This window comes from Gambusia affinis, linkage group LG14, assembly GCF_019740435.1.
Source record: "Gambusia affinis linkage group LG14, SWU_Gaff_1.0, whole genome shotgun sequence".
Taxonomy (NCBI): Eukaryota; Metazoa; Chordata; class Actinopteri; order Cyprinodontiformes; family Poeciliidae; genus Gambusia; species Gambusia affinis.
The window spans coordinates 5,673,275-5,696,932 of NC_057881.1; the positions used below are offsets into that span (position 1 = coordinate 5,673,275).

At 39.6% G+C, this 23,658-nt stretch overlaps 3 protein-coding genes across 4 annotated transcripts in view; 2 read left to right on the plus strand and 1 right to left on the minus strand.

Moving 5' to 3' along the window:
- Nucleotides 1-311: 311 nt before the first annotated feature.
- On the plus strand, nucleotides 312-3,298 carry LOC122844167 (zinc finger protein 32-like). Its single transcript, XM_044139374.1, has 2 exons — nucleotides 312-806; nucleotides 1,630-3,298. Exons 1-2 carry the CDS (start codon nucleotides 533-535, stop codon nucleotides 2,496-2,498), a joined length of 1,143 nt encoding a protein of 380 aa, XP_043995309.1. The 5' UTR covers nucleotides 312-532; the 3' UTR covers nucleotides 2,499-3,298.
- A 1,645-nt stretch (nucleotides 3,299-4,943) lies between these two features.
- On the plus strand, nucleotides 4,944-7,696 carry LOC122844168 (zinc finger protein 629-like). The gene is made up of 2 exons (XM_044139375.1): nucleotides 4,944-5,276; nucleotides 6,088-7,696. The coding sequence occupies exons 1-2, from the start codon at nucleotides 5,078-5,080 to the stop codon at nucleotides 6,723-6,725; spliced, it is 837 nt and encodes a 278-aa protein (XP_043995310.1). The 5' UTR covers nucleotides 4,944-5,077; the 3' UTR covers nucleotides 6,726-7,696.
- A 5,938-nt stretch (nucleotides 7,697-13,634) lies between these two features.
- Nucleotides 13,635-23,658, minus strand: part of LOC122844170 (semaphorin-6D-like) — a 164,547-nt gene continuing 154,523 nt past the window's right edge. Inside the window, exons 21-23 of one of the 2 annotated variants that reach the window (XM_044139376.1) lie at nucleotides 19,175-19,425; nucleotides 18,298-18,429; nucleotides 13,635-16,596 (exon numbers count right to left, since the gene is read on the minus strand). In XM_044139376.1, the coding sequence (XP_043995311.1) occupies nucleotides 15,268-16,596; nucleotides 18,298-18,429; nucleotides 19,175-19,425 (1,712 nt within the window). In that variant the 3' untranslated portion in view covers nucleotides 13,635-15,267. The remainder of the gene's footprint in view (nucleotides 16,597-18,297; nucleotides 18,430-19,174; nucleotides 19,426-23,658) is intronic. The other variant, XM_044139377.1, reaches the window with a different exon arrangement.

Sequence of the window (23,658 nt, forward strand, 5' to 3'; positions counted from 1 at the left end):
TTCTTCTGGTTAAAACAAACTTGTTCTTCATTTAGTAGTACTTGAAGTGGTATTCAAAAATTTTCCTCAAGTAAGACAGCAATATTTTTGCTCTAGTATAGCTCAAGTAAACATGAAAAATACACTGTGATAAAACTACCAGATAGTTTACTTTTCTCCCAAAGTTACTTGATTAAATGTAACTGAAACATTTTGAATAGTTTCTACCCACTTCTCATGCCTTTGGGCCCTACACACGCACGTTTGCACTCCCAACACAAGGGGCACTGTCGGGAAACGCTCTCACTAGAACAGCGGAACCATTGCTGACTTTCTCCGGATGTGTTGCATGTACGGACCCGGCTTCTGCTTTGTTTACTTTTTATTTTACAGCCTCAACTCTACCAGCAAATCTCTTATTAGTAACCTTTTCAAACCCCCAGCTCTCGTCTATCGCTCTCGTTTTTCGTTTCCATCTATGACCTCCTCTTTTAATGCCAATATATATTTATTTTACCTTTTTGAACGTACAGGCGCTTAGGGAGGTGTAGCCATGTCCGCTGAGCGACAGATGTTCCCGTCGCTGTTCTCTCCGCCGCCTTTCGTTGCAGTCGGAGCGGTAGATAGTGCCGTGGAGCCTGTGGTCATTCCCCAGTCAGAGGTAGAAACATTCAGGATGTTCCTGAACGAGCGGCTGACGGCAGCAGTGGAGGACATTCTGAGCGTGTTCGGGAAGACGGTGGCTCGGTACCAGGAACAGATAAACTGCCAGCAGCGGGAGCTGGACAGCCTGAGGTCCCGGGAGCGCGAGTGGAGCCGGGCAACAGGTTGGTTTGTGTGAACTGAAAAAAATAGTTACTGCTTTTTAAAATAAAAAATGCTAAAAAAAAAAATGACATGAAATAACCTTTTACCCTTAAATGCGCATGTTGGTTTAATTTTGAAAACATTGTAACGTCATATTACTTTTGACAGCGGTATTTATATAACAATTATACTGACATCATTTCCAATTCATGACACACTTAAATTATTTCCGTTCAAAACACTTAAAAACACGTCTAGTAAAAGTTATTTTTATATGATAGACCAGCAGAAAGTAGGCCATATTTATGATGTAGAAAAAAAAACCTAAATTGTTTTCAATATTTCTGGGATTATGTTCGAGTGTTACCCAAGGTTGTCCAAGGTGTAATCATTTTACATAATTTAATGTGGTACCCACACCACATTTCAAGAACAGATAGATTTGATTCAGCCGCCCAAGCTGTTGCAGATACATGAACACCAAACATTAAAAGAAAAGATAAAATTTGGGTGACAAATTGTGAAAAAGTTCAAGCAGTATGAATATTTTTACAAAGCACTGTACTGATTAGTGTGTTGAAGCAAATACTTTTGTAATTTTTTCAAATAGAGAATATTTTGAAAGAAAATCCTGTGAAACATTTGAAAATATAAAAATGAACAGTTTCCTTAAACTTGTTGCAGCCAAACTAGCATGCTAGCAGTTTAAATATATTTTCTAAATATAATGCTAAATATCTTGCAAAGCGTTTGACATAAAGATTACTGTTGAATAAACTTTTTCATTTATTGTAAACCGCATCTGGTAGTAAGTGAGCTTTCTGTGGTTGTTTCATCTTTTAGATCCTCTGCAGGACTCAGCCTGGATGAAGAAATGTCCTGAACACCAGAGCCTTGATGCCCCACTGTTTCATACCGACAATCTTATTGAGAAAGTCGTCGACACCTCAGCTGCTCCGATTAAGTCAGAAGGTGTGGATGAGGACTGTGGAGAGTCGACAACATGCCATGACCCTCATTTAACACACCAGCTGGATCCAGAAGTAGCGAGTGATGACCGAGTTATCTGTGAGGACTCTGACACAGAGAACAGCGAGGACGGCTGGAGAGACGATGCCACGTTGTGGAAATCAGAGGAAATGGAAGAAAATAAAGATCAGAGTTCCAGTTCAGAACCTCAGGCCTCTACTGATCTGCCACAGTTTGGCTGCCAGATTTGTGGCATCACCTTCCAGAAGATGGGCTACCTGATCACCCACGCTGCAGTGCATCAGGAAAACTGTGGAGTTTGTGGAAAACAGATGGAACAAACGGAAAGCATCAAGCTTCACCTGAAAGCTCACAGAGAAACGTCATTCCGCTGCAGCGTCTGTGGGCAGAGCTTCACGCTGCGGGGGAACCTCCGCATTCACATGAAGATCCACTCGGGCGAACGGCCACACAGCTGCAGCATCTGCAGCAAGAGCTTTGGCCGGCGTGCGTCGCTGGTGCGCCACGTGCGCAGCCACATGGGCGAGAAGCCGTTCGCCTGCATGTACTGCGGCCACAGCTTCACGGAGAAGGGCAACCTGACGGTCCACCTGCGGACACACACAGGAGAGAGGCCGTACCGGTGCTCCATGTGCGCTCGCAGCTTCAGCCAGCTGTCCAGCTTCTATAAACACCCGTGTCAGAAGAAAGGCCTGATCTGTTCCGCCATCACTGCCACCTGACAGCTGGGACATGTGAGCGGCTGCAGAAGGGCTTCCTCTGTGAAACAGAGTAAAGTAATGGACACTTTTATCAAAGGAACATTTCATCAGGGTTTATTGATAACTAGAAACCTTTTTTCATTCTCTCTGTTTCAAATATATCAGTCATTTCATTTTAATTTTAGGATTTTTTGTCTTCAAACCATAGAGTTAATATGCATAAATATTTATTCCATAGCTTTTTGAACAGCTGTGGAAGCAGTAACTGAGCCCTGCTCTTTGTAATTACAGATATTTTTTGTTTAGTTTATTAGATTTACAAGGAAAAGCAATTTTGAAAAACTTGATCAAAAATCAAAAATATTGAAGAAAAAAAACTTCAGTCACTTTTCTCACCAGACATTGATGCCACATAGTGGCGGTTTCTGTTATGGGTAACATGAAACCGCCTAGGGTGGCATCTTGTGGGGGCGGCATGAGACTCCCCCATATCTCCATCCCCAGTTAGCAGTTTTTTACATCTTTGTTTTGTTGTTATTTTGGATTTCGTTCCCACTAACATTTATTCTTGTAAAATGTTTGGATCTGATTCATAATGGTCTCAGTTGTTGAAACACTCAAAATACTGGAGTATCTACAGTGATGTGAAAGGCTTTAAAGAAACCATCATGCAAAATCTAATCTTTTTACTATTCTACCTCAGTTTTTACTTGGAATTTGTGTTGTGTAGAAGAGATGCTTCATAAAAAAATATGGGACCATTTATAGTGAAAGGTTTATGGTAAATTGTCTCAACCGTGGGCTGCTCAGTGGCACAGTTGGTAGAGCTGTTGCCTTGCAGCAAGAAGGTCCTGGGTTCGATTCCCGGCCGGGGATCTTTCTGCATGGAGTTTGCATGTTCTCCCTGTGCATGCGTGGGTTCTCTCCGGGTTCTCCGGCTTCCTCCCACAGTCCAAAAACATGACTGTCAGAATAATTGGTTTCTCTAAATTCTCCCTAGGTGTGAGTGTGTGTGTGAATGGTTGTTTGTCTTGTAAGTCTTTGTGTTGCCCTGCGACAGACTGGCGACCTGTCCAGGGTGAACCCAGCCTCTCGCCCGGAACGCAGCTGGAGATAGGCACCAGCAACCCTCCTGACCCCATTTAGGGAAGAAGGGTGTAAAGAAAATGGATGGATGGATGTCTCAACCGTCGATTTTAGCTGCAAGTTTTCTAATCGGTTCCATCTTTACAAGCCACTTGCTAGAAATATTACACAGCTTTGTCATGAGAAATATTTAGTTGGAAAAGACATTTGCAGTTCTCTTCGCGAAAGTTGTGTCTTTAAGATGATGAGTTTTCTTATTTTTATACTGATTCTAATTTCTTATACCCTTGGCTAAACTTAACTCAGTTTGTCTGGATAAATGTTGAGATTTTTGTTGTGTGGAAGATTACAATAAATACATGTTTGTAGGAAGAAAACCAAAGCTTCATTAAATAAACTAAGACTTGTCATAATCCATTTTATTCAAATTGTTTTGTATTAATGTGGCCAATGTTATATCTTCATGTATCTTAATACAGTCTACACCTTTGAGAACACTTAACTGTATTAGTTAGTCTTTGTTGTAGTATTAAGTCAAAAAGAAGATTAATGAAAAAGAGTAAGAATTTTGAGAATTAAAATTTTGTTGTAAAAAATATAAAAACATTATCTGATATAAATTAGAACATTATGAGCTAAAACTAGAGCAAAGCGAAGAAACGCTTTGGTTTCTATCTACACTTGAAAAGTGGTAGAAACCTACCTACTGATACAGTTTCCAGACCACGGGTAATAATCAGAATATATAAAACAAATCAGACTAAACAATCAGTTTTGGTTTTTGGATTGCTTATTATAGACTTTAAAATGGAAAATTGAAATGGTTAACTTTTTTTCTCAAATTTTCTGTAGGTCTTATTTTAAAAAGAAAACTTGTACTACTTTACAAAGAAATTAAAATGGGCAACAAATAATTTGCTAAATAAAATAAGACAGGAAATTCTGCAAAATTAGGTGTGAAGAAATCTCAATTTTAACATAGCATAATAATATGTGGAACAAGGAACATTTGACAAGAAATATAAAAATAGATAATTATCAAATGTAAATCACTATGGAATATTCAATAATAGTCATATAGAGGAAGTAAAATATGAACATTTTAATAAAATGTAGAAAATAAATTGGAAAAATATTTTAAAAATAGCCTAGCTATTTTAAATGAAAAAGGGAAGACAAACTAAATGTCAACAGTATAAACAGAAAGAAATAGTAAAAAAAAAAAAAAGGTTTTTTTTTATTATTATTATTATTATTATTGTTGTTGAAAATATACGTCATGTTAAAACATTTACGTCAATGTTAAATTGTTAAACGAGTCTCATCTAAAACTTGTATTGAGCCTTCCTCACCAAGTGGGGGCGCTGTAGGGCTTTCATAGGATTTCTTCGGACACCTCACAGAAGTTAACCAGGAGCCGTAGCTGGTACTCAAGTCACCGGATCGCCACAGTATTTTATCCGGTATTTGATCAGATTTCTCCTGGTTAAGATTCCTCTCAAGTTATCGCTGAAATGTCAAAAATCGAGATGTTGCGGCTTCTGATCAACCAGCGGCTTACCGCGGCTGCAGAGGAGATTTTCGACGTGTTTGGGAGAACCATAGTGGAATATGAGAAGGAGATCTCCCGCTCCAAGCTGGAGATTGACCGCCAGCGCCGGCTGCTGGAGCTGTCCAGGAAGCCGCGGATCTCCCTGCAGGCCAACAGCTCAGGTAGGGAGACGGTTCTCCGGACTTTGGGGTTTCTATCTGGAAATAACTGCAGCTCCATCTCCGTCTTTATATAAAACGAAAATGTTCTCAGAATCAGTTTCATTTGGCAACAACAGTTATTTATGGCAATACAACTTTTAATTGAGCACATATAAGCAAGTTCTTTTACTTTAAACATCCGATATTTTAGTTCTCTTCATTTTCTTCTGATCTTTTTATGGCTTTTTTGTGCATTTATGTTTAAGACAAGAAACCTGAATGCAGTCTTTTAATCCTCAGTTCTTTTGAAAATCATGTTGGAATTGCACATTTGCTTAAAAACACAATAAAGGAGACTCCTTGAGCCAATACAACCACAGAATAAAAGTGGGAAGTGACAAAAGTGCAATACATGAAGCACAAAATGAATTATCTGTGTGACTTCAGCTTCCAGCTGCAGACTACACTTGAATGGGCTTTGCAATCCTTCCTTGCTATACAGAAGCAAATTTTCCTTCCACTCAACCTTCCTTAATATGCCTTATTTATGACACTGGTGACTTTTTTGCCAATGACATTTTGTGACTTACCCTACCAATAGAAGATGTGTCTTGGAGTTTGGTCCACATACCAAATCAGGAGTCTTCCCCTATTACTTTTACAAACATCGATGTAACATTTCTGTTTTTTAATGTCATTTCAATAATTTTCCTTAATTATCTAAATTAGCAGAAATAAAAGATTGAAACATAGTTCTGTTTCTTGTATTACTTTTGTCAGATGATGAAGCTGAGCATTTTATGGTTTAAAAATCAAAACATGTGCTTTCCAGCCGTCTCTGAGCAGCAGGACTGGAGCTCCAGCTTAGAGCTCAACGAAGAGGAACCTCCGAGTCACATCAAAGAGGAGGAACCAGAGGAGGATGTGTGGTCAGATCCACCGGGCGAGAACAATGTGGGTTTTCTGTTGTTCCAGAACAACTCAGTAAGAACGCAACAGGACAACGATTCCACCGGGTCTCTGGGCTCAAAGTTCTGCCAGGACCTGGACGACCCAGACATTGATCCGCAGCCTGGAACTTCAGTCCAACAGACCTTCTCTGAGCTCAACAATGATCAGCCTGTAGCTTTAGGAAACAGCCAGCATGACTGTGTTGACATGACTCTCCCTAAAGTAGTGGACTCCTATATATGCACCATCTGTGGCCAAGCGTTTTACCAGCGCAGTCAGTGGGCCAAACACACGCGGATTCACCGAAAAATTGACAGCAAAGTCGACAAATCGTTCACGTGCAATATTTGCGGGAAGAGACTGACGCGGTCAGATGGCTACCAGAAACACCTGCGGGTCCATACGGGTGAGAAGCCGTACAGCTGCCACGTGTGCGGCCGCAGCTTCAGCGACAACTCCAACTTCAAGAGGCACATCCGCAGACACATGAAGGAGAAATCCCAGCAGAGCTCAGGCTGAGTGTGGCAGCGGTCACAAAATGACTGAATGGACGCACAAAAATACTTCAGTATTTCTTTCTCTGCCCTTTTCTTTAATCAACTCTGTTCTTGAACATTTGAATGGATTGTATACCTGTGAGCTGCCAATTTTTTTAGTGGTGTGCTGCACAATGGTGACGTTTGTAGCATTGCTGCCTTGCAGGAAGAATGTTCGAATCCCAGCCTGGGTATGCCTTCCACATGCAAAAGACTGTTCGATTGACTGGTCTCAAATTGTCCTTTGGTGTGCGTGTGCACGTCTGTGTGTGGGTGTGTGTGTGATGGGCTGGCGACATGTCCAGGGTATACTCTGCCTATAGTCCAATGACTATTGGAGATGGGAAGCAGCCCAGCCTCAATCAGACTTTTGTAAGCTAATTGTAGTTTTTGTAAAGTTCTGGCCTGCTGAAATCCCTTCACAACTGCATTACGTTTCATGCAAAATCTAATTTCTTTTCATTTTTAGTTGGGATTGAATTGTTATTTTTTATAAGCATTTCTGCCTTAAATCCATCTTTGGAAATCTACAAAGAAATATTGTCCAGGTTTCTGGACGTAGGTGTTTGTTTTTGCACTAATAAAACCGAACGTTTTTGTCAGACAGATTTTTTGCTTTTCTGTTTTTTCTTTTGCAAAAAACATAAAAGTGCACTATTACACTGGATGGCTCAGTTTCTACAAGATAAGGAGTTATAATAAGTTGGTGTCATATTTCAGTTTCTGAATTAATCTTTGTGAGGATAAAGTTATGTGTGTGAGTTTATGAGTGGAGCTGCGTGAAAGCAAGATTACACTAATCTCAGTGAGAGTTGGATAAAGAAACCTTATGCATATGTGGTCAACTGGGAATTTTTTTTAAAAGGACATTTTAATTTGACTTCTTTAATTGCATAAAATGTTTACACGGATGATGGATTTCAAAAGTGTACATGTTTAAATGCTGTTTTTGTGACCAAAATAAATATTTCAAAACTTTTTTTCACCTTTGGTATAATTTTTCCCTTGCACAATTTTACCAGGAGACAAGCAGATTCGATTTTATTTTCTTTGAAAGACTAAACTGGAAGCCGACCAGAGTCTGGACTTTAAGCCCGTTAAGAGTCTTTGTGATGTTCTGGAGAAGGCGTTCGGACTTTTACATCATCAATACAAGATCTTGAACAAACGAATGCAGCACTGGATGAAAATAAATCTTGTGACATTACAGAAGCTTATTGAAACGACAGTGAATGGGTGTCGCAATCACAGCTGAAGACGGTCCAATGAAATATTTGATCTTTTTTGGCCAGGCAGTGTATATATCTAATACTTTTGTTCTCAGCTCCTCACTGATGGCTTTGAACAATGAGATCCTATTGATTTTTGTAAGCTGTGGCTTCAGCTAAAGAAAACAGATGAGGAAACGTCAAGAAATTCATAGGACAGCTTAGCTTGACCTATTTTTAAGCTTTCAAGTTTGTTCTTTTCAACAAAGTTTTACCTGTGCCACACCAAAAGTGGAAGAAGTTTTGAAATTATTCATTATAGGTATATTATTCATTAAAAGAGGCAGTTAAACAGTAGTGAGGACAGTTAGCCACTGTAACTAATTATATTTGACATAAAAGCCAAATGTACAAGAAACATGGTTATTTTCGGTTCAACTCTATTTAGGAAAAATCCTTTTAGATGTAAGAGCAATTATAATATGATGTGTAATATATTACACATACATATATTAATACTACTGCTTGACCACTCTGAATCTTTACCATTCAAATACAAATAATGTCTTCCACCAGCAGATGGCAGCATCGCACTTTGGTGTGGCTGAGCGATGGTTTTCATAAAATCGTCCAGAATCAAAACGGAGATTATAAGATTCTGAATATTTTTTATCAAATATAGGTGAGATTAAAATCTCTGAAACATGTTTGCTCTCCATGAAACAAAAATGCCACAATCAGTTTTTCAATACGTTTTCATTTCTCATAAATCATGATTGAACTGTGAAACTGTTTATGATGTTTTTGGGGAACATAACTCCAAATTATTAATAAAAAATCCACACTCAATCAATTGAATGACATCTGTGGTGGTTTGTGGAGCAAAAATGTTTGTGCCATTATAAAAAAATGTGCTGTTTTTGCAGGTAAAAAGTTAGTAGCACAATTAATTGACACCAAATCTGGGGATGGGAAAGTGCTAGTTGACCTTTGATGACCTCTGGAAAGATTTATTAATATCCTTAAAATTATAGTGACACAAACCAGCACAGATGTTTGACACTGATTATGTTTGATTTGAAGAAGGTGTGGGAGCCTCAGGTGGTTGTTAACCCCGCTAATACCAGGTACGGCTGATGCGACAATCTGTTTTCAGTTTGCGTTTGTTCTTCAGTGGATTTGTCTTGCATTTTATCGAGCTGCAGTAAAACCGCAGAGTGTTGAGAACATTGCAAGGTTTTCTGGATAATTGGACTGGGTACAATAAATTGCAACGTTCCTGGTATCATAATGTCAGTATATCAAAGATACAGTGTGTAGAGTAGAATTTCATGCTCCATGAAGAACTGCTAGGATTACAATAAATGTTCCCGAATTATTTAAAAAGATGTAGCCTAATGCAACGTAACTACTATGCATTCAGGGTCTCTATGCCTTCAATATATTTGGTGACACTATTTTATCTGAAGCAGCATAAAACAGGTTTAAAAGTCAAAGGTTAAAGGGAGTAAAGTCAAAGAAAGTACAGCTAAGTAATTATAAAGCTAACCCAGCAGCATTTCAATAAACTGTTTCGATGGGAATAAGGAATTTTACACATTTTTCTGTAGCTTGATGGAGTTCTTATTTACTGGGGTCTAAAGTTATTCATGACATTCAACAATATTATCACATCATATGTTTTCATATCATGTAGCTTTAAATAAGACAAAGCAAAATGCACAAAACCACAACTGTATATCTTGTTGTGACCTGTAAAACATAATTTTCCACAACTACCAAGAGTAAGCGACAAGCAGAGAATAACTCCAGCTGAACAGCTAGCTCCATCATGACTGCTTATAAATATGATTTAAAGTAGGTTTTAACTACAACATAAAGACTGAGGTGAGCTAAGCGATTGTAACACCGAGTTCTGTTCTGCTCTTTGTATAAAAATTGTAAATGGTTTATTACTTATAGCAGTGGATTAATTATCTTTATGGCTGATCTACTGACATGTTGCAGAAATGAGCTGGCATCACAAAATACAGCATTCACATTTAGAAGCGACTCTCAAAAATAATAAAGTTAAAGTGTTGTTCCCTTGTGGTCCACTTGGTGATGCTGTGAGTGCATCTTCAGTTGTGGAAAAGCTTTGACTTTCCTCCTCCTCCCTCAGCGAATCGTTGCACGTTTAGAGGACGGGAACTAAGAACCTCCAAATAAACAAATTTATATTCAGGGATAAAAGTGCATCACCATATAAAACAAAATCATTGTTCTGTTGAATGTGAGAGTGTCATGTCTAAATTTTTGGAAGTCTGATTGTGTTTCTTTATTTCAGATGAAACATGCTATTTTTCTACCATTATTTTTTTGTTGGTATGTATCCAAACTACTGTTGTACTTTTCACCACTTTTAGATTAAATGATCCTGAGATTTTGAGTGAAATATCTCATTTGACATTTCTGTTTATGCTCATTTCTGTTTATGCTCATTTCCTTTAGCTTGCTGGCATTTGTTGCTTGTCGTGACACTAAAGCAGCCGTACTGCAGAGAGGCTCCTTTTGAGACAATTTAAAGAAGCACTCTGATATTTTTCCTAATTGGTACCCATTAATTCAAAGTCACTTTGCATCTACACAAATACGTTTTGATTCCTAACCCTAAATGTCTGAGAAAGGTGGAAAACTGAGGCTTGGTAACCAGCTATACAGCCCTATTTATTGCTTTTCCTAGGACTGTTGTAACTCTATACTCGAAATCCTAAATTAAGAAATTCTGGCAATTGATCTTGGTGTACTTGATTAAACCATATTTTCATGTGCACAGATACCAAAGCTGTGCCCATTAGTTTGTTGACCAAATAAATCTGGGTTTTCTTTAACAATCTCGTGTTTTTGTCCTCTGCAGTGACATTTAGATTGAAAGAGACCGTATTGGCTGCTTCACCTTACCGTGAATATGTGAGCTATTTTTCACATTCTGCTCAGAAAGCTTTCAGTAACAGTGAGCAAACGAAACACAAGCTATTAAATATTATGATGATTAAAGCAAAGGTTTAACTTGTCAACATAAAATCAAAACAGTGAGTAAGCCATGTCAGCATTGGCTTAGCAGGAGAAGAATGGGAGTTTATTAAAGACTATAGCTGTTTATGCTGAGTCAGAAATATCTGTAAAAAAGATCAGGCTAATAACTTGTTGAGTTGCTATAAAAAATAATACTGTTGTGACTAGAAGTGTGATTGGTGACTGAGTTATTGGGACAAATACATATTCCAAAACTACTCTATATCAATGACAAATGCATTTCTAGTAGAAGTTAATACGCTGACTGAATTGGTTGTAATAAAATGTTCTATAACAATTCTTTGATGTGCACAGAAAAGGCCGACCTGTATATACCTATTTCTGATCAAACTAGGCCTCTGATGATGATCCTCTCTCCGTTATGTTGTTTCCTGTCTTGTAGGCAGTAAAAATACATCAATCAACCACTAACAGTAGGAGATCAGAGTCTGTTGTCATGCGAGCAGGACTTGTTAGTTTAAACTTTGTTTCTTGCAGACTCCCTCCTTCCAGGCACCAGAACAAGACTGATATCTCATAACTACGTCAGAGCAGGGGTTCAGGTCAGATATAAAGGAGGCTGATGTAAACCCCTCAAACACTGAGACATAAATCCCTCTTTAAGTAGAAGCCACTGCTTTGCTTTCTTTTGCAGAATCCGAACAGTGACTCATTCTAGTTTAGAAACGGCTTGCTAATTACAACTTTTAGGAAGTGAAATAGTTTAAAGTTGGCTCCTTCACAGTCAGGAATCAGCTCCCTCACACTAGGCAGTGTTGTGCTGGGGGACTATGTTGCATCATTTGGTGCAGAGCCTGTTCAGCCTAACCGTAGCAGACAGGGATACCTCATTAACAGCACTGCATCATTGCTGCTGTGTTATTACTTAAGCTGCTTGGGGGAGCTTGTCCAGCCAGCTGAGTGAGTCAGATAAAACGAAAACCGGTGTCAGAATGCTTGCTTGGTTCAGTGTTAAAGGTGGAATAAAAAAACCCTGTCAAGTCACTGATGCTTAACTGGTGTTTATTAATTCTCATATCTCAAAGCACAAGCTTAATTTCTGTTTTAATGTCTGAGAAATCACAAGCTCATTCAATGTTTTATGGATTTCAACGTAACATACAGCTTAAAAAGACAACCTTTCATTCCTCTGTCAATAAATTGGACAAGCTGTTTTCTGTTTTAGGTCAGTTATAATTACAAACATTCATTTTAATTACTAAATGCAATGTTTGGCCATCATACTGTGCAGGAAGGAGTCGGGTTTTACGTCCCTGAGATAAATGAGCAAATTCAACAGTCCTCTAAAAGATGCTGAGTTACATTATCCACTTCAAACACCAAATAAAAAATGTCTTCATTAGCAAAGTGTTAAATTTTCTGGAGACATCTCCTGTTGTCTGATAAAACTAAAGTTGATGTATGTAAAAAGGGGGAAGATTATCATAAGCCTAGTGAATGGTGGTTGTAGCGTTATTTTGTGTGTGTGGGTGTGTGTGTTTTGTCTCAGAGTGGTGACAAGACGAACTCACAAGACGATGGTGGCAGGAATTTGTCCCTCAATCGGCAGGTTGTCGGTTCGATCCCCTCTCCGCCCGCCACTGTGGTTTACCATTTGAGAGTATCATAAGGACAGAGCACTATTAAAAAAAATTGAAGCAACATCTCCAAGACTTGAGATTGTTTAAATGGATAAGTCCAAGCACACCACATGAAGTTAGTCATAAAGAAGTTTAAGAATGATAAAGTCAGTGATTCCGTCCACCCCGGCAGTTGTCTGTGCCGGGGTGTTGGGGTTATGTTGCTGCCAGACTTTTTCCAAAATTTTCTGAACATAAACTCAAAACATGGAGACATTACATGGCTAGGAATGTAGAATTTCAATTCACCTGTATGCTCATACAATTAAAGCATAGGGAACCGTTTTTTTTTTTTTTTTTCCACCTTCATGTAATCATTCTAGGCCAAAAGCATAAACAAAAAAAATGAACACAAGACAAAAAGTGCCTTTTAAAATGGGAAACAGCAGATTCCCTTCACAGTTGGATATTTTTGGACCATCTGTGGAGAAATACTCCTACAGACTAAAATGAGCTGCAGACTGAAGAGTCTGCCTGAGTGAGGAACTGGGATGCAAAGTAGCTCTGAAAAGTCTGACAATCTCAACTAGATAACTTTTATACTGCCCTGTTACACTGCTGAACCTAACAGATTATTTTTTTCTCTTGATTTATCTAGATTTGAGACACTTTATATTAGAGATTGAAGATAATGCATCTTTCCTTTATCCTGGTCAGCCTTCTTGTTCTCTGCTTCAAGTTTCAGTCCTGCAGGTTAAATTACCGTATTTCCCAGACTACAAGTCACATTTTTGCCCTGCGACTTCTAGTTAGAAGCGACTTACATATATGCATTATTTTCCTCGTCATGACAATTTTTTGACTGTTGATAATTCATACTGGTGGACATAAACCAAGGAGTAAACATTACCGTCTACAGCGACAAAGAAGGCTAATCGTGGGCTGAAAGGAAGATGACCAGAGCTTGAGGAGTCCACATTGTGGCGTTAAAGAAGCTGCTGTCAGGAGAGACGCTTGATAAGTGCCAGTAGAAGAACGACACTAAAAAGGTATCCGATATCAATTTATTTGAGAAAACACTGATGTTACATGTGAACAAATAGTTTTGAGTTAAATGTATACAAGTTGTCATGCAGGTCGTTTTGAGCTCCAGGAAGGCAACATCATATGGTGCAGACTTTTATTTCCCCCAAAATAAAGAATCTGAAACAACCTAAAGAACAACCTCCAGCATCACAGTCAGGTCTTTATATTTTCAATATATTAGATTTGAGTATACTTGCCTCAAGATTAACAAACATGTGTACAATTGATTATATTCCCATTCTCAAACATATTTCAGAACTAAATTGCAAATTCTGGCAAGCAGACTTCAACACTTCGGAAACCAATGCAGTGGAGGTAAGTGAGTCGTTATTTGGGTGAACTCTCATTGCCAAGATCCTCCTGTGATCAGCTGGTGATGAGAAAACATTTCTGATAAACTAATATTCCTCATTTCCCAAATTGAAGTCTGAAAATAGCAGCCAGCACTTTAAATTGCTCGACTTCACAGAACCTTTGAGTGAAAACATTTCCTGCAAATGCTACAGATGTAAAACTGTTCAAGAGTAAAGATGCAGAAGACAGAAATGTAATAATTTGAGAGATTAATTATTCACTTGAGCCAATTAAGTAATTTGAACCCATGAAGGATAAAAATGATGAGTGCCAAGTTTAATGAAAGCATTAATTAGCAATTTGCCGAAATGGTTTATCAGAAATCTTTTCTCAATCATCGACTAGACCTCCATATTTATTTTTTCTGATATCAATGAAAGCAGCATTTATCTGGTATCTGTGTTAATATGGGGGTAAGTACTCTGATCTGGATCTCCTGACTGCTGAATTATAACACTTTAATGTGATCTCGCATAGACTGTAACTTCCCTCTTCCTCTGTTTTTGTCAATAAAACTATTTTCAAGTCTTGGCTTTGAACAAATGGACTCTACTTTTTTCAGACAGTGAACATTTCTTGAAATTTCATTAATTAAGAGTCAGAAAAAGCAGATCTGCTAAGCAGAGTATTTTTTCTGACTTTTCTTTGACTTGATTCTGCAAAAAGCTTTGCCGTCCTTGGACTCAAAGTGGTGCAACGGTCCCAGACTCAGTTCATCTCAGGTCTGCATTTGTCCAATTCCCTGCTTTTTAAATATTTGCAATTGAAATCCAGGCCCCGTTCCAAGGTGCAGCGACTGAGGACATTAGATCAAAGCTCTCGTAAGAAAACTGCATTAATCAGGAATTTTTCCAGGCCACCTCGAGCCTTGGGGACTCCTTTTGAATCATTAACACCTTTCGCCCTGCTTCTGGAATGTTTCTCAGACATTTCCTGTCTGAACTGGTTTTGATCCACATTTGCTGTGAAGAGCGAGTCTCCACAAGGAATCCTGCCCTGCAAAGAAGCAGGTTTGTCTCAGTTGTGCCTCAGAGAGACAACAGATGGCCCGCCGTCAACAGCATGACGATAAGTACAACTGAAAGGTTGTGATAAGAAATCACGAGGACTGAGGTCTCTCTTGTCTTTTTGGCCCGTCGGTGCTCATTTTGTCCTTTTGCACGGCCCCAGCCGACATTTCTGTGATTTTCTTTGTGGGGAGTAATGCAGCCATGTTTGGGTGGCATCTTGTCCACCTGCAGTCTTAGTAGTTGTACTTCCCTGCCTCCGTTACTGCAGACGTTGCAGTATTTGGCAGAAAAAGCGGTTTTGGTGGGATCTGTGGCTTTAGGGACACCGTTCTTCGGACTATTGCCGCCCGCTGCACATGCGGCCCTTCGCTGTAACTGTGTTGCCGTGTAAGACAGGCACTGGCGACAGACACCCGCTGGCTCTCATTGTTGTTACTGGTGTTTGTATTGGCCGCCGCGTCTGAACCTGGGGGTCGGTTGTTGTTGCTGCTACTGCTGTTGTTGTTTGTATTCATTCTGGCCAGAAAGTGTGCGTGTGTCCCCCGTTGGTTGAAGCTGTGATGGCGGGGCACAGCGCCACCTGCTGCACCCATCTTGATGAGGGAGTGGCGCTGGGATTGGTGACGCGCCACGGGGACATCGCTCCCTTCAGGCCGCTCCGGGATCACCTGCTGTTGGAGTGGAGTGGAGGAAGAGGAAGAGGACGAAGAAGGGATAGAGGTGGAGGAGGTGGGGTTGTTTGAAGAGGAGGATGAAGACGAAGACGTGGCAGAGGATGAGGTGGAGTTTTGAGGGGCTGAATCCATGCGTTTGGGGACGCCATCCCTCGGCAGAGTGGAGGTGCTGTAATAGGAAGTTGGTTCTGTCTCTGGGATCTGCTGCTGGTGATGGTGGCTGCTGCCGTTGTTGTTGTGATGGTTGCTGTGGTGATGGCTGTGGTTGTAGTGATGTGTTCGAGTCTGGTTGTGTTGATTCTGATGGTGGTGGTGGTGATGGTGACCACTATGATGTCCTCCTCCTGAAGAGGACGTTCCGGGGAATAGTGAGGACGACGAGGTAGACGTGAGGACCTTGATTCCACCAGTTCCTGATGCGCTGACCTCATGGATGTGTTTGAGCAGCTCATCCAGTGCAGACACGTCCACCACCGTCTGGGGTAGGGACTGCTGGGAGTGGTGGTGATGTGGAGCTCCGCCCACTCCTCCTCCTGCAGCTGCTGCAGCAGCTCGCTCATCATTGGGAATTTTCCTCTCCTCAAGGAGGTGCAGTGAAGTTGACGAAGCACCTGCCCCATGCGCTGCCCCATTGCTCAAACCGCCGCCGTTGTGGTGAGAAAAGGGAAACACTTGCTGGCTCAAAGAATTCCCAACCACAGCCATGAAGCCCTGGTTGGATTTGGAGCAGCTGGGCCCTGACTTGGGGTTGTTATCCTTGGCGTTGTTGCAGTTTTGGTTCTTCTCATACTGATGATGTCGCAAAGCCTTCATGTTCCTGAAAGGGAGTTCTGGGGTGGAGTCAGGCGTCGGCAAGCCAGAGAGTTCTCCGTCACCCTGAGAAAGAGACTAAATGGAGGTCAGAATGATGCATTCAGTGATTCTTTTTACCTAAGGAAAAAATATTTTCAATAAAAAAATAATAATGTAATTCGAAATGAATTCACAAGACTAAAAACTTTTATTGCTTTGGTTCAAAGTCCTAGATTAATTACCCAGTCACCATAGCCTTTGACTTGACAGACTTGGTTTGATTAGAGACCAAAAACCTTTTCCACATTTCCAGCTGGTGCAGTTTGTTTTCACACTGCACTGTCAAATGATACAAAAATTTGGAAAAACATGCTCACCTCCTCACTTGTGGTGGCGCTGCACTTGCAGTTATTGAAAAAAACCAAATGAAAACTTTTGAAAGCCAACTTCCTTCTACACAAAATGTAACCAAAAATTTCTCTTTTGTCTTTGGGAAAAGCTCATGACCCATTCTGTGTTGGACTCTTGTGTTTATTTTGTTTGTATTTGCCAGTAACACCCAGCGATTTAGTTCGCTTTCTGCTTTCTCTGGTCCGCTTGGCGTCCACATTATGCATTTGTACTGTTTCAGAGTTCACTTCAACTGAACCTAGAATGAGGTTCTTAGACAGACCAGTGTTAGTTTTTTTGGGCCACGTCACAGTTTGATAAAACATTTACACCTCCAAAATGAACTGGACTCTAGATAAACGGACTGGACTTTGATTAAAGTGAACTAAATAGGGCTGGTGTGAACACAGCCTTAGTCAACAATTTACCTGCATATTCAATGAAGAGGTGTATTCAATATGGCTGCACTACAATAGAAAATGATGATGAATAAGTATTGATAAATATTGCAATATATACTTATTTTCTATATCCTTCTCATCTGTACGTTCTATACTTTGATCTTTAGTATTTTGGCAATATTTGTGATTGTTAAAATTAGAGCTGATCAAAGACTGCTTTAAAATCTTTGACCATCTCAATTTTTGTTGAATTGATTTCAAGGAATTTTCAATTTCACATATTTGAATTTATTGTGAGGGATATTAATGTTAATGCAGATGCATCAACATGAATTAGGAGTGCAGAATTACACTGAAATAATCCAGAAATGTGGCAAAATAATCAATGACTAATCAGTGAAATATTGATGATGCAGTCTGCTACCATTATAAGAGTATGTTGTAGTCCTGACTCAAAGTCTGGGATCATTTTAGAAGTGAAAACACATCCAGACTATGTAGAAATATCTACTATAACTTGCATACTTTAAACAAACCTTATGCCACAATATGCTTACATTGCACAGCTTGCAAGGTAGCAAGAATACTCTCTCTACATATTTAATCCAATAAATAAATAAAAATGTCCAGATACTTTGCTCAATTTTTTTTCTAACACAAGGTATTGTTTACCTTTAACATCACTACTCAAATTGTTTGTAATGGACGTTCAATGCGTGTAAATGAGTGTATCAACTGTTGTTGTTTATAAAAGCTTTTTAATTAAAGGTGGCTTTGCTTACAAGGGCAGTGAAACTCATCAGTGCACGCACAAGTTATATTTAATTACAAAAGTACTCAACAAAGGCAGCCAAAAATGTTGGTATTAAAAATGTGAATATTGCAGAAAGGATTTTGGTAAGATGTCCAGTCAAAACTGTAGAACAGCCAAATTCATTTTAAAATATAAAATACATTTAATTTAAACACCAACTTTTGTCAGTATGATGACTGTATGATCTCCTACCTGTGAGAGGTTGAGGTCGGGGTCTCCCAGCTGCAGGCCCTGATGTCCAGGGGTGTGCAGGTGCGGCTCGGCCCGCCCGTTAGGGATGAAGGAGCTGTACATTTTTGGCGTAGACACGTCCAGTTTGTCATCCTGGGTAGAAACAAAATAGGGGTGAATTTTAATGGTTCCACACTGCTAATGAGCGACTTGTTTAAATGTATATTTCAGCTAAAAGGTCAGAGGTTAGCAGCAGCTTAGAGATTCTGTTTCTCATTGAAGGACATTTGGAAAAATTATGGAATGATAATGAAACCGTCAGTTGTAATGACTGAATAAAACACCAAGGTGAATCTTATTATGTGTTCCCTCAGGGTGATGAGGAGGAGGGAAAAGGAGGAGATGAATATTAATGCTGCTCCTCAAAATTCAGGCAGCTATATTGCCGCCTCTGTATCGTGGAACCTGAAAAAATCTGATTGAAATGTAATTCAGCAGCAGGGATGAGTGCATTTAAGTCTGTCAATTTTATGTTTTCATTTAACTTCAGTCTCAAAACATCTTCAACTTAATTTAGATTAATGTGCATTTCTGCATCAACATCTTGTAAGTTCAGCTTGTGGAAAACTGCTACGTTCATTTTGAATGAGATCAATCAAGTAACGATGAGTATCATCATCTCTTTCTTCCTCAAAATGTGATCTACAGTGAAACAAATCCTAAACATAGGAACATATATTTCTGGGAACACATACTGTTTTATTGTAACACCATTTTAGTGAAATACAAAATATACTAGCTAAATCTTTTCTACTACCATTATACTTTCAAATGATGAGAATTTAAGAAGAAAAACAAGTTTTTAAGGTCTGTAATAACAAAACTGTCCACAGCCAACCTTCGGCTGCCCATCCAGAAGCCCGTTCAGCTTGGCGAGCGATCGTAGCGACAGAGCGTGCGGCAGTGATGCTTCGGGGTCCTTCCCTAGCCTGCGGGCTCGGTGAGCTGCGCTGCGGCTGCAGTAACAAGACACCAGGAAACCCGATAGGATGGCTCCCAGAAAGAATGCCACGAACACGCAGGCAATCAGCAGGGTGTAGTGGACGTTGGCGCTGGCACGCTGATCCAGCTCAGGCGGACGCCGAACACCTTACAGATAAAAGACAACGGGATGGAAAAAGGACATTTAGTGGTCAAATAACTAACTGTAATAAACAAAGTATGCTCTTTGTATATTTTAGGGCTTAATATGGAAATAATCTTGTCTTTACCAAATTCTACATTTATAAAAACCCTAGTTCACACCTGACATGCATTACCATTACCACAGAGGCACTACTTAAAGATGAAGCCAAATTGTACAATTTTATGAGATACAAAGTCTGTATTTAAGTGGCATTGATGCATATGTAGCATGTAAAATTGTGAAATAAAATGTGGTTTTGCATAGATGTGCCTCAGCTGTCTCCAGACGAACAGAAAAAAAAAAGAAGTTATCTTTGAACCTAAAGAGGAACGTTTTAGAGTAATTTATTACAGCTAGAAACTTGTGATGAGGCCTGAAATCTCAGACCAAACTCAACAAACCTAAATCTGTTGCTCCACAAAAACTCCAAAACACCCCAAGACAGTTTGATCATCCTTCCAGTGCTGCTCAGTTTAAATGGGTGGTCATAATATTATGACTGATCACACTTACTTTGTTCAGTGGTGTTTTTTGTGTGTTTGTATTTGCGTGTGTACCTGGAGTTAAATTAAATGCAAAACTTGATTCCCTGCCAGCAGGCAAAGGCTTCTGTGGATGGATGAGCAAATATTATGCTGATGTTAAGTTGACAAGAGAGTTTAAGAGGAGGAGAGAAAACAGATGGAGGAGAGGTAAAACCAAGGTGAATGGGTGGACGAAAGAAAAGAGTGGAAGACAGCGACAAGGATTAGACTTAATGAGAAAGAGGTGCTTCACGGGTGAGAAATCTGGATGACGGCGCAGAGAAAAAAGACTGGGAGGACAAAAAGGAGGGAGAGGAGGAGAAGAAAGGGAAGGTAAGCGATGAGATGATTGGAGAGAGGGAAGCAGTCGGGCTGACAAAAGGATGAAGGGACGAGAACAGAAGGAGGGAGTAGGTGTAGACGAGTGGAGATGAAAGAGAGAGTTTATTGTTTGGCAGCGTTCACCTCATCAGGTTTAGATACGCCGTCAAAGCCTCTCTGACACAATGACTCATCAGTCTGTGCAGCAGTGATGCATATGAGAACAAACACACACTGCCCAGGATTGGTGACAGGGCATCACTTCTGCAGAAATCAATACTTTGATTACATATTGTTCAGATTTTTTGTTTCCAAGAAAAAAAAAATACAGTAAAATTATAATTTTAGGAGCGACAATATTTCACAGCCTTTGGCCAAAACACCTGTAACGTGTCCAAAAAAATTCCTGATACACCAGAAGCTACACTCTAACAAATGGAGTGATCCATCATGAAGACTGATTACCTCTGGTCCGGATCTGCTGTGTAATTTTTCCAGCTACCAGATAGGGAGGAAAGTGTACTTCAGGAGTTGGACTAATGCGTTTAAAATATTAAAGTTTTGCAGAGTGAAGAGGACAATTCATCAATGCTATTCCTACAAAACCTAGTAATCACATGGGGAATCCACTGATTTATACCGTTAATGCACTTATTTTAGTACTTATTTTATATATGTACAAGTTTTCCTACATCAAATTTCGCAGATAGTAAACATTGCTAATAACCTTATTAAACAAGGGCACATTGGATCTGAAGTTTCTTTTAAACGTCTTAGTGATTGAAAAACTTGACTTGTAAGTATGGCAGTAATAGGCTTTGAGGGGCCAGCTGGTAAAAATTAGTCTGGCCATTTTTCTAAGTGGTTAAGTTTTTGCTGTAAAAAGAAACATATATAGCGGCATTAAAGTTCCATCTAAATCCTTGTTAGAGATAAATTTCCCAGACTGAGTTCATGTCCCTGAAACCCTGATCAAAGACGCCAAAAATACTCAAGAAACAAAAAAGCTAATTCCATGCCCTTCACTTTTTGCCATTAGGGGATTTTATTCCCCACTCCCCGATGGTGTGGGACTCAAAGTGGCAACCATCTGAAACCTCAAAGCCGGACTGGCCTCTAAGCTTCTGAGGCTTTGCTTTGATACAAGAAGCCATGGAAAACATGACTCTTTTATGCAAAAGTACTATTGAAATGGAGCAAGCAGTCATTACACATCAGGGCAGGAATTAACACACAAACACACACACGCACGCACGCACGCACATGCAAACACACACACACACACGCACGCACGCACACACACCCACACATCCCATGTGTTTAAAAGAGACAATTTCACGTTCGTTTTTGCACTCTTTCATCTCCATCCCTCAGTCTGACAGTTAAAAATAGGATGATGGAGACGCACAGAGAGAAATATTATGCTAATTGCAGCCCAACACGGAAATGTTTCATTCTCTGCCCTCTCTTTTTTTCCTCTACCCTCTGTCAGATGGAAAGTTCCTCTTTCTTAGCTGTCAGCCCAAAATGTTGAAGTTTCTGGCATCTGGGGTAAGACTTCAGGGTGATATCTTGACTTTTCCCTTTTCCCCCCCGTCACTGTTCTATGTCAGTCCAGGATTTACAGTATTCTGTAAGACTTTCTCTTCACTGCCTTCTCAACCATCATCTCCTTCAGCTTTCATCCTCCCATTCATTTTTTGCTACCTCCCATCTCTGTAGCTCACTGCTTTTACCACCCTCTCGTCTGCTCTTTCTTTTAGATTCAGCTGAAATCAATACAGTCTGTCTGGGAAGGTCTAATTAAATCAATCATACAAATGAACCATATAACTAGATTTGATGAAAAGCCATGAGGAGAATTTTAAAAAAGGGGTAAAAAAAGGATAAACGCTTCAGTAAAGACTGGTTCAATATGCTGTAAAGTAAGTTTCTAGCAGAAGGCGTTGCAAAGAATTTTACATACATTCGAACAATATTTGAATAGGCAGGGAACGTTACAGATCAAACATTGTGGGCAAATATTCATAAAAAACCCAAGTTTTTTATTTATTGAAATCATTTATTATTAATGTAAGCTTGAAATTCTGCACAACACACTTCCACAAATCTGGATTTTCTGAAAGAGGAGCCATTGATGTCCATGTGAGCTCCGGTCAGATGAGAGCAGCATGAACGAGTATGGAAACTGACCCTGAACGCACCATGCCGGGAGTGAAATATGTGGTGGCAGCATCAGCCTGAAGTGATGATCTCTTCTGTAGGGTCTGAGTTGACCTTGAACATTTTGGGCAAAGTCATTTGTGTCCATAGTGAGCAGCAGGTGATTTGTGAGACTCTCCACCTGGCTAAATATTACATTGGAATGAACAACTACAATTTTTGCTGTTCAAGCAGCCTTTTGCAATCAGAATATTGCAATGATGATTTATTCATAATACACTGAGTAGCCAGTTCTAGAAACTGCAAAACAATTCAGGCTTGGACAAAGAATCGAGCTTCCAGCAGACAACAATCCTAAACATTAAGCAAGAGCTACAACGACTGGTTCAGTTTGTTGCATATTCAAGTGTAATAAGGGCCTAGTCAAAGTCCTGACCGAAGTCTGATTAAGAATCTGTAAAGTGTATTAAAGTAATGTTTTAAAAATTCCCAAACCCAATGATCTCATTTAATAATGTTTCAGCTATTTTGCAAAGATGAACGGGGCCAAAATTTCAGCTTTTACAGGAAGGAAACTGGTTGAGACATAAAAAAAATAAATTACACCAAATGCTGCAAAAGATTATTTTAAAGAGTCTATTCAGGGAAACTGAATACAAATGCAGATCACAGTACTTTTGAAATGACTTTTCCTGCTTTGTGCTGATCTATCATATAAATTTCCAATTAAATACTTTGAGACATGATACACGATATAATGTGGAAAAGTTGATGGGGAATAAATATTTTTTCAGGATGCTGCACATACTGGTCAGGTGGTAGAAAATGTTTAGTTTTTGATATACATCTACAGGCGTGATGGCAGGAGAAATCAAACCACTTTTTAAACAGAAGAACTGTCTTTCATTGTTATATTATAATATATGCTAGGCAGTTATATCAAAGAAATGCATGTATAGAAAACTGTGACTTTAAGGCAAACACAGATCCCCTGAACACTGAAGTAAGCTTCAAATGACTTTGTCCTATTTGCATGCTCTCCTGTCCACCGCCTTCCCATTGGTATTCACATGAAGCCAGACACCAGTGACAGAATCCGTACAGAGAGGCAGTGAGCAACAAGGATGCCGACACAAAAAAGAACCGACGTCGGGATGAAGGTGATTGAGGGAAACACTGCTGGAAATC